Source organism: Eucalyptus grandis, chromosome 7 (assembly GCF_016545825.1).
Source record: "Eucalyptus grandis isolate ANBG69807.140 chromosome 7, ASM1654582v1, whole genome shotgun sequence".
Taxonomy (NCBI): Eukaryota; Viridiplantae; Streptophyta; class Magnoliopsida; order Myrtales; family Myrtaceae; genus Eucalyptus; species Eucalyptus grandis.
The window spans coordinates 23,824,358-23,835,840 of record NC_052618.1 but is presented as its reverse complement, the minus strand read 5'-3'; the positions used below and the strand labels follow the sequence as shown (position 1 = coordinate 23,835,840).

The 11,483-nt window shown below is 37.9% G+C and overlaps 2 protein-coding genes across 2 annotated transcripts; both read right to left on the bottom strand.

Moving 5' to 3' along the window:
* Positions 1-379: 379 nt before the first annotated feature.
* LOC104455254 (disease resistance protein RUN1-like) lies at positions 380-2,463 on the bottom strand. Its single transcript, XM_010070072.1, has 2 exons — positions 1,426-2,463; positions 380-631 (listed from the first exon to the last, which is right to left on the bottom strand). Exons 1-2 carry the CDS (start codon positions 2,461-2,463, stop codon positions 380-382), a joined length of 1,290 nt encoding a protein of 429 aa, XP_010068374.1.
* Positions 2,464-5,973: 3,510 nt separating this feature from the next.
* LOC104455253 (disease resistance protein RUN1) lies at positions 5,974-10,861 on the bottom strand. Its single transcript, XM_010070071.2, has 3 exons — positions 10,752-10,861; positions 10,206-10,305; positions 5,974-6,390 (listed from the first exon to the last, which is right to left on the bottom strand). The coding sequence occupies exons 1-3, from the start codon at positions 10,859-10,861 to the stop codon at positions 5,974-5,976; spliced, it is 627 nt and encodes a 208-aa protein (XP_010068373.2).
* Between the last annotated feature and the right edge of the window lie 622 nt (positions 10,862-11,483).

Genomic DNA, 11,483 nt, shown 5'->3' with positions numbered 1-11,483 from the left:
TCACGTTTCGGTGTGCTTTTTTTATAGCCATATCAGCTGGATTTGGCCATATTTCATGTTAGAAAAGACTGGATTAGAAAAATGAAAGTTCATGGAATAGTCATTTAGAAAGATGATGATAATACAAGGTTGAAACGTAAAAAAAAAAAAAAAAATTCACAGAGAGAGAGAGAGAGAGAGACTTAGCCTTAATAAAAAGTTTGTGTGCAAAGGCTTTTAATGAAACATTGTATCGGTTAATGGGGCAAAGTCCAATAAACAAATTATTGGGGCGGGGGAGTCTTATGTACGCTAAGGTCCACCATTTTTGCTTATGGATTTCTATTTTCTAAGAAAGTTAGTCCTGCATTGCCCCGCTCGCATCCGTTGAGCATGTTCGTCAGGCTCCGCGAGACCAGAACATCGAAATTTGCTTCACCAGCGCTTCCCAAAATGCAAACATATCATTGTTGTTCCGTGCAAAACGTGTCCACAACTTTTCCGATAGATGTCCGGCCGGTCCACAATGAGGGGCATGATCAGCCATTTTAAACAATCTAAGCTTCTTCATCTTTTTGAACGAGTCTGCATTCACAATCAAGTCTTCTACATCAACTTTATCTAGTTTAATGCCTTCAATGCAATCTGTTCCCTGTTAGAGTGAAGTTAAAATTATTACGCACATTGGGAGCACTTGAAAATAAGTAGATATCTGAACCCTTCCAAAAAGTAACAAGTCTAAGAATAATGTTTAAAATTGTTTTAAAACCGTGCTAGTAGGAAACCCATTATGACACTAGCAGTTTCTAAATGAAAATACCTTCATCTTACGATGAAAGAACAAATGAGAGGATTTTATATCAAGTTATACAATAATCAGTTCAACAATAAACACCATTTACAAAATGAAGAGGGAAAATTGTCCCAGAAATCATAAACCTATTACATAGCAATTAATTCAATCATAAATATTTCAATCGTGTCAATGTAATCCTCAATCTTTTGACGATTTGCCAATTTAATCCTAAATTTTTCAATTGTATCAATTAAGTCCTAAACGTTTTGACGGTTTGTTAATTTAGTTTTAAAACTTTTGACGATTTGTCAATATAGCTTTTTCCTGCCAATTATCCAAATAATAGGTTTAGGACTAACTTTTTAAAATTTCCAAAGGTTTAGGAATAAATTGTCACAATTGAAAAGTTTAAAACTAAATTGGTAAATCGTCATAAGATTTAGGACTAAATTGGTACAATTGAAAAGTTTAGGATTGAATTGATTACAATAAGTTTAAAACTTTTTAAACAATCATCTCAAATAATGATTGTAAACCCTAATTGTGAAAAATAAATATTGCATTTGTCTCTCTTAAGTATGCAATCTAAAGTTTTCACACCAAGTAAATGCTAGTAACAAAAAGATTTCAGGACATTCTTAAACTCTTACCACGTTTTGCCTAATCACTTGTAGAGCATCTTCATGACACCATATTCGGCTTCGCTTGTTGGGATTTTCAGGGCACTCTTGAATCACAATTCGTCTACCCATTTCTTGAAGCAAATCATGCATCCATATATTGTTATTGTCATCAATGCATATCAGCAACTTTTGAGCCAGAATCTCAATCCCACTAGTGGCATAGACACTGCATTGATCTAGGGACTTGATGATTACTTCTTTGTCATATCCATTGAGAAAACATGCAATGTCAAGGAAAATCGTTCTCTCGTTGGCCTCTAAGCCATCAATAACAATCCTTAGTATGTCATGAACGTCTTCCTGAGAGATTTCTTTTAGTCGATCAAAAGCTCTTTGCCATTCTTTAACGCTTTTGCCACTCAAGAAAGAACCCATCACAATCAGCACCAAAGGAAGGCCTTTGGAGAAACTTGTGAAGCAGTTTGAGAGCATCCTATAATCATTTTTTGGATACCTTTCTCGAAATGCATTCCAACTAAAAAGTTTGAGAGCTTGATCATCATTCAGTGCTCTTGCCTCATAGATATTACTGCATAGATCTCCAATTAAGGTTTCTTTGTGTCGAGGGATCAAAATGACTCTACTTCCCAAGCCTAAGTTCAAGGCCTTGATTAGGTGGCTCATTGGCTCCGACAACCCTACAACATCATCAAATACCAGCAGAACCCTCTTGTTGTTAAGCTTACTCCTCATGAAGTTTATTACTTCATGAACATTATTGCAAAACTCTGAATCTCCATCGCAGAGATTATCACCAAAAAGGGTCTCCTGCATTTTGAGGAGGCCCTCCAGGCTTGATATATCCTTCACATTCATGACAAAGCAACTCCGATCAAATTGATTTGCAATTCGGTGGTAAAGAGCTCTCGCAAGTGTAGTCCTACCGATTCCCCTAGTGCCAGAAATTCCCAGGATTCGGACCTCCTCAACCTCTAATTGGAGTAAGGAGAACAAGGCTTGTACCTGAGCATTTAACCCAACTGGATGGAAAGCAAGCTGGGCCATGTATGAGCAGCTAAGTCTTCTTGAGATTTTCTCCACAACGGATTGGATGAATTCAGCTTCAAGTCTACAAATTGTCAACAACAAAAGTCACCACTCTGATTATTTGTTCTAATTCAAGATAAAGAAAAGATGACTCTCGAACTCAGAAGTATCGTCCATCTAATCAAATTTACTATCCAATATAATAGAAAATATTGACGTGTGAGAGGTTGACATGTGCTCTCATTGTAGTGGCGCATCCCCCTCTCTTTCATGTTTTGGCTTTCCTTTTTTTTCTTGTTCTTATTTTTGGGAAAAAAATTCATCCTGCTACTTTTTAGTTGATTGAAAATGATACATTTCTGTAGTAGTTCGAATATGTCACACCTTTTTCCAAAATATTGACTATATCCTTCTTGAAAAATTCATGTTAATTATGAGACTAAAATATTTAAATAGCCTACTTTTACTTTTAGGATAAAGTATGTTAATCAGACATTCCAATTTTACGTGTGTCGACAATAGAATATGCCATATCTCAACAAGATATCCGTGAAGATTATTAGCTTTTAAACATCCACTCCATCGATCAAAAGTTTTAGTTCAATGTTATGTTAATGTCAATTGAAATTTGACTTAAGTGTCAAGATTATATTTGTTGAATTATTTTATATATTGAAGATCACCCTATAACCAAATGATAGGTAGGCAAATACATTTTTTTCCACTAACTGTAATTCTTCATGAGGAAACACTCAAATGACTACTTCGTACATCTAAATAAGTCAATCTCTAAAAAAACTAAAAGATAACTACTTTTTCGTAAGATATGGTCCAGTCACTTCAGAAAAGAATATGCAATGACTGGACATTTAGAACCATACACCGATGTGAATTTCATGTTCAACTAAATTTTTTAACGAGTCAATGTATAAAAAAGTTCGCCAATGTAACAATAAAGTGAAATTCGAGAGTTATATCCATTAATCTATTTCATGAGCCTTTTCTCTGTGTGTAACATGGATTTCTTAGGCTAGCGTTCTAGTATTATAATAAGCAGAATGATCCGAAAATGGAGGACCAGAATCTCTTCTTTTTTTGTGCGTTCCACCCGGAGTGTTCGAGGGAGCACTAGCCAAGTCAAACTTTCATCTGAAATTGACTTGATTATAAACAGTTTCATGAAATGCATTTTGGCTTTTAATAATAATGTCTGAATTAGTTTCGGAATAGGAGCAATTTTTATTGGTACTCTTAAATCTCCACGGCACATAATCATATAGATATTCATGGAGAACACACATTTCGTGAAATTTTACATGTGGATTAATGAAATTTCGAGATTTCTCATACACATTGGCATATTATCATCATAGAAAATCTAAATCGTGCAAGAGAAAAGCTTGACTACATGAAATAGTTGTTGTGTGTGCATGCTGGTTTAAGCCATGGGTTGCTTCAATTTTCCTTCTTTTTGAATTTAAATCTCTCCCTTTTTGGATCTACTTTGTTTTTCTACTCAAATTTGGTCACCACTGGATCTTTCATCGATTCAGTTCGGCACTGGATTGATTAATTAGGGCTAGCTGACTGACTTCTCAAGTTGAGTTGACATTGAACCGGTTGTTTAACTTCTTCCCATGACCCCCACTTCTCTTTTTTGTTGAGGGGTCATGTGTTTGGACTCTATTGCTCTTTTTTCTTCCTCCCTTGGCCAGGGATCATTTTGATTAATCTGGCTTTTGTAAGTTCGATCAGTACTTTTAACAACCACGAGAGAATTAACATGTAAGAAATAATTTCCAAACGAGTATTACATTATTGCACGATAAATCTATCTTTTCAAATGCCCAGCAAGCTCTTTGGAGGTCAACATTCCAAGGATATCAATTCTTGGTTATGCATGTGTGTAAAAAATCTGATATATATCTATCAAACAAGACAAAATCTGACGGCTAATCGTTTAAGTAACAAATTAGAAGAAGCAGGATAGATAGAAGAAGATGAAAAACATTCTCCACGAAAAAGAAGTTCCCCTATAGAAAGATTCTCGGACAGACAAGCATATACTATAGAAAGTTTTGAGAGAGAGAGAGACTCTTAACTAGGTCCCGCAGTCAAAACAATACGAGAAGCATTCTTTAAATCCCTCCGACCAAAAAAAGAAACATTCTTCAAAACCCTAGCTAGGTATTGCGGTCCAAACAACAAAAAGATTGACAGCGACTGATTGCAGAAAGCTAGGGTTTGGTCGTGCAAGATATTGCCCATTTTCGTCCTTTTGAATTCTGAGAAAGCGAGGGGACTTGTGACAATCTTCGATAGTGAAAGAAGCTCGCACGCTTTGGAATTCACCCATAAATAAGGTTTTCAACAATGGGACTTAGAGTAAGGGAGAAGAATAAACTTGTCTGTTTTCAACAATGTTCCTGCCTTGCACAATTGCTTCACGGCCGTCCTTGGAGGTTTATGGTTGAAGCTGGTGGATGGGTAGTGCCTTGCGCTCTTCCCCTTCACTTCCCTGGCGTCCTTGGTGGTTACGTGGCCAAGTTTTTGGCTGGGCAGAGTTTGTTATAGTTAGTGCTTTTGCCTTTTATGGCTTTTACGTGGCTCCCTTCCACTCTTGTGCTCTTGCATCTAGAGTGTAAGCTTTTGGTGCCGTTTTTGTTCATTTGTCCTAAGCTATCAATATATTCTTACCTTTACCAAAAAAAAAAAAAAAAAAAAAAAAAACTATGATGAGAGCGGGTTTACGTAGCGACTGTCGGCCAAAGCGGTTCCTCCAGCAACCAAAAAAAAAAAAAAAAAAAACTATGATGAGAGTGTTACAACTGGATAAAAAAGGGACATCCATCAATCCTTTTTATTTTCCTTATGGCTTAACAGAAGGGGTCATCTATCGTTTTATTCAGCTGAACACTTTTGCTATATATGGAGGAAATCAGTATGGGCTGGAACATATGCTTTTGGGTTAAAATCTGATACTAAGAGAAAAAAGGCTGTTATAGAAGATAACAGACGACGTCAAGGAGTGTAACTTTAACAATTGAAATAGCTCAAAATGTCGGTATTGTTTCCCTGCAATCTGTAAAAATCGAAAATGTATAAGAAAAGATGCTGCAGTGTCAATGTCAAGTCTCTTAGATGAGCCAAGCAACTGAGTTGGAGTCCTACTCCAGGATAGTTCGTTTCCCAGTTAAAGGATTCCACCCATTTCCATATATATATTGGTAAATGATAAGAGATATATTGATTTCTAAACCAAGAAGCTATACAGCTGTATAGCAAGGATTCTCGGCACCAAAAACCTTACACTCATGATGACAAAACAAGTCAAGATGAGTGGAAGGGTGTCGAGAGCAAGAAAGAACAAACAACAGAAGAACAGAAACAAAGCAACCATTTCCATATACTCCGACTGCCCATAGACCAAAAGATTGGGCTTTAAGAGAAAGTTTTGTTGTCTTGTGGACAAAATAAGATACTTCCTTGGGGAATCCTCTCAAGAAAACACTCAAGAAAGAGAGAAAGTTAGTACCTATTTTCGAGAGACCAACCGGTGAGATTACCGGCTTTGCGGAGAGCTTTTCTCCACCTTTGGACCTTGTCAGCGTTCTCCTGCGCTATACCCTTCTCATTTTGGCCAATCCGCTTGAATGGTCCGGACTGCTCGCGCATCTCTTTGGGGTCAACATCCATGAAAATGAGGAATACCAGCTGGCCTTTCTTTTCCTTGCACTCGAGGATCTTATCCAGCTCGTCCAGACACCATGGCGAGGAGGCAAATGTCTGAGAGATGACCACGATGGCGCTCCTCGATTGCTCAATCGCTTCATTGATTGTGGGTGCAATCTCTAGTCCTCTTTCCAGACTGTGATCAACGAAGACCCTTATCTTGTTCCGCTCAAGAGCATTGTGGAGATGGCTCACGAAGTTGCGCGTGTCGGCCTGTTTATAACTGATGAATGCATCGTGAATCCACCGAGGGGTAGAGGACGGCGGAAAGAAGTGTCGTGGCCTGGTTGTAAGGCTATGTTTGAGAGAAGAGAAGTGGAGGGGAAAGAAAGAGGGCAAAGAGATGGGAGGGGATTGCAGTTGGAATTGCGATGCTCTCTTGTTTCTGACGCTTGGATACAATGGACGAGAAGTAAAACGTGTGAAAAACTTGCTGTTGAGTTGGCCAAGCTGGATCATCATCTTACTAGAATTTGCCATCGAAAGACCCCCAGAATCAAAGTAAAGAAAGAACCGAGTTCATCCACAATGCAAGCTCGTTTTTTTACCTATTTATAATGGAAATTTATTTTTTGAGCCTCTCTCTCTCTCTCTCTCTCTCTCTCTCTCCCTCTCTCCTGGCTCACTATAATATGAATTTTTCCCCAGTGCACCGACGGCGGAGAGCTCTTTTTGACATTACTCTGCCGCCTTTAAAATAGGAATCGATTCCTCGTGGGAAAATTAAGTCCATCCGCTTTGACTGCCTTCGGCCTATTTATCTACTTATTTTTGTAAGGAGGATTCTTGGATCGGGCGGAGCTTCTATTTCCGGCGCATGGAAGTCAAAATCTATCGACATATTTCTTGGCAACTAAGAAATTGGGTTATATGAGGGAGGACTCCCATTTGGCCTCTGCTTATAGAAGCTCCTTTACTCTCTGCCTTAGCACTAAAAAATATTATCGATGTAATTAGAAAGATGTAAAGAACTGAATGCGCATACTGTCCACTAGAATTAACTGATTGTTGGATCTAATTATTAGAGGATTCTTAATACATTTTCATGAGGCAAATTCGATGAGTAAGTACAGAATCTTACACTTTCATTTGACATGCTAAAGAATTACATATTTTGAATCCATGTCAATTTATACCATTCTCGAATTTATCAATATCGATATTCCTCAACATATCAATCCATGTTTGGAGTTACCATTCTTCAATCCACGTTGAAAAAAAAAGGCACATGTAGTGAATTCTTTCGAGTTGATTCCATGGTTACGTGACCATTGCATCAATATTTCACTACAGAAGTATGTCAAATACAGGTCATAATCACAGTGCATCAGTTATATAAGGAAAAGAAAATATTTGGCAAAAAAAAAGAAGTAAAATTCAGTTGCTTGAACGTGAAATCAGCCAAAACTTAGTTGTCATTTGTCAAATTTACCAATTCAAAGGAATGTCAGCATGTCTACCACCTATGTATTCCTATCCTTCTTTTACGAATTATTAAGTATTATGTCTGTATTATTTTGGAGCAATATTGACCTGTCAATAGAGTTTGGTAAATTTCCCATGAAGTTTTCTATTCTTGGATAATATCACGGCGTGGATTTTTTGGCTTTTGTGATTCCTTCTAGAATGTGCCCATCACAAGTGGAGTAATCTGTGGACCCGTCACTAATTGGAAGTGACGTCATCCTACCGGGTGCTCTTTGAGAACATATTTGAAGGTATTCTCTTGGGCTCTATTAACATGACAGTTTTTGGGTTATAAGAATAATAACAGATTGGGAATCACAAATTCGTGAAAGAGTGTACCCACAATAATTTATAATTATTATTTTTTTTTCATGTTTCAAAATAGACTATTGTTCTCACAGTAGATTAAATGTTGTAGTCCAATTATTTCTCTTCTTGGGTTTTGCTAACATGAAGTCTTTGGGCTAGTGAAAATAACATGTTGGAAGCTACAAATTTTTGAAAGAGTAGATCTCACAACAATTTATAATTATTTATTTTTCTTTTTTCGTGATTTAGAAAAGACTATTATTTTCATAATAGATAAAAAATAGTCACCCAATCATTTTCTATTCTAGCTTTGTTAGCATGATAGTTTTGGGCTACTATGAGAGTAATAGCATGTTAAAAGTCACAAATTTTTAAAGGACTAGATTTCACAACAATTTATAATTATTTTTTATTCATTTTTTATTCAAAATAAAATATTATTATCACAGTATGTTAAAGACTACCGCTCAATAATTTCTCTAATTTTCTTTTTTTTTTTTTCTAATTAATAAAAAAGGATAAGAACAAGACCGCTTGGAAGTCAATTGCTCCATCGTTTGCCCTCCAAGACAAATGAAATTTATGGAGGCAAGAACATTCCGGCCCACAACTTGGAATGCAGAAAAGGGGAAGAAGTGATATTCTTGATTATAAATAACCCCACAATAACTTGTAATGTGGGCACAAAAGAAACACGGCAAAGGTCAATTGTGTGAGAATATAAAACTGTATTATATTTGAGATGATTGATCTCTGTCTACGGCTTCTATTTATAAGAAATGGTACAATATTCCTAGGGTTCTTGATATGAAAGGCGTATACAAATATAGGCGCGGCTAAAGGGATACAAACAGATCAAGAATAAATCAGAATAAATAAAGGAGTGATTGCTAGAGATCTACTAAATATCATGAGCGATTGTTAGAGATCTGCTGAATATTAGGTTCCACATTTGGTTTCCTTTGACAAAAGGATAAGAAAAGTGCAGGACAATGGACACGGGAGGTGACGTCAGTATCTTTATTGAATGGTGGGTTCTCTAGATTTATTTATCTATACACATATATTTTTTTTGGTCGAAATGGGCTCTTTAGTATTACACATGGGGGGAGAGACCAAAAGCAAAACGCGTAGGAAGCAGAGAAAAAAGTCGGAGAAGGACAGTAGTAACTCCAGTTGAGGCAGCGGCGGTGTGGCGGCCACCCCACACACCGGCAAGGGACCAGCATCTCTCTCCGGACTCAGGTGAATCCAACGTGGCCCTCGCCATCATTATCACGTGTTGAGGAAGAAAAAAGAAAAACACAAAGTGAATGTGTGTGGCTAGTGATCCGGGCGAGGGAGTGGTCCTTGCCACTTGCCAGAGGGGTTTGGCCTGTGACCTTGCCGCTAGTGGCTCTCGCCCCTCCGGCAATAATGGCCGTGACCCTCGCTTGGATCTGCAGCGAGAGGTTCACAACCATGTCGTCGGAAAAGATCGAAGAGGATATGTTCATGGCATCATGTCGAAGAAGATAAAAGAATACAATCTGCGGCTTCTCTAGAAGCTCGTGAACAAGTGCAAAGGCAAGCGAAGAAATTTCATGCAACGCTGAAGGCAGATCTCCAGAATAAATTTCTATGAATTAATTTTGTTCGAGGTAGAGAACGGATAAGTGCAAAAATGAATGCAATCTCCACGCTCTGGAGCGCTGTTCAAAGCTTTCTTATCCCGAATAATATTCAAAGCTACTTGATGGAAACAAATGGAGAAGTATATATATATTCAGTCTCTGAAATTCCGAAATCAGTTATTTTCTTTACTTGCAATATATAACATTTGGCTTTTGATGTCTTGAGATTATAGTTGGGTACCGACAATATTTTTTCGAAGGTCCCACTATTGTTAATGGAATAAATGACTGAGTTTTAGTGTCATACTAAGCAACAATGAGTAATCAATGGCCTACTTGTCGCTTGACTTTTATTTTTATTTTATTTTTTTAAAAAGGTGTTCAGACAAATTCAGGTGCCCGTAGAAAGTGCAAATTTAGATGAAAAGGAACTTTTCAATGGTGGCACAGGAACTAATGTTTAGAAGCAAAAGGATGCGCCATGCTTTTAACTTTGCAGTTAGGCAAAAAGCTAAGCAGACGCGCCTAGCGCACCACTCCATCAGAACCTGTAATTCCTATTATATCTTGTGGTTTCGAAGGATTATAATCAATAATTCTAGCTAAATTTTGACATGAACTTCTTCAATTTACACTTACAAGATAGACCAAATACTGAAAAGGCACAACTGGAGAACTGCACATTTCTGCTTCAAATAACCCCATATTGGACATTGCAGCAGCCGCTTGTATCCACAAACTGAGCCAAATACTCCCAATGAAGGAGCCAACTTCGAAAAAAAAGTAACTGTGAGAGATAATTAGAAATTTCTCTAGGATAATTTTCTATATTGAAGATATTTGATGACTATTTCTAACATGCATCATGAAATCGATACTTCTCCTGAACTCTTATTGCCATCTATAACCAATTTTGTTTTGCTGGTTCTAGCACGTGGCATAAAATTTACACGTTGTATGTGTAAGAGTTTTCTTTATGTGGGCTACATTAATTTAGATTGTAATTACCGTTTTACGGGGTTGATCTAATAAGGTAAAGCATAAGGTTTTCTTAATAGTTGAATATGGGCTTGGCATTGAGTGGGCCGAGTTGGGCCTGGCCAGTGATGAGAGGATCCGTCCAAAACTCTATAAATAGCGCTAAGGTCCATTCTCTAGCCCTCATTCTTCCAGAAACTCTCTCACCTCACATAAGGTAAACTGTGAGTGGCGGTCTCATTGAGCCAGGAGCCGAGGGTCATAGAGGAGAAGAACCTGAGCATCTGCTCGTTGTTTGAGCGTTGGATCATCGTCATTCCGCATAAAAAATAATGAATTCCAAGTAAGGTACACACATCTTCGTATTCCCCTTAAAGATGTTCGAGTTTCTAGCTATGTCGATCCTAAGAAGCCGTTCTGACGACCTACATTTGGTATCAAAACCGGCATAAACTAAAACTCGAACATAGGGAATTTGCCCCATTTTGAAGAATTTATCCATTGAAACTTGATTTTGACTGTATATTCGGATTCATTTTGTCGAGCTGAGTGTTTTCGTGGGTAGCATGTCTCCGACGAAGGCCAAACCCGCTATCTATACTCATTTTGGACTTGACTAAAGCTCAGAATGTTTTGCTTAATTTTCATGAATTTTGGTGTGGTAAAAGTGAAATTTTATTATATAAATGGCTTCTACTCTTCCAAATGAGCATTTTGGTGGGTGGCACATCTCCAGACGATCCCAGAAACGGCCTCACGCGCCACCACACACCCAGGCGGTGCTAGGAGTCAGCGACAAGTGCCGCCATGCTGCCTCATGTGCATGTGTGCGCCCTCATGCGTGCCAACGTGTGGACCGCCATGCGGTGATGACGTCATCCCGCCAACTTCGCCACCGCCATGGATAGATGTTCGATGATGACGTCACGTAAGCCGCCT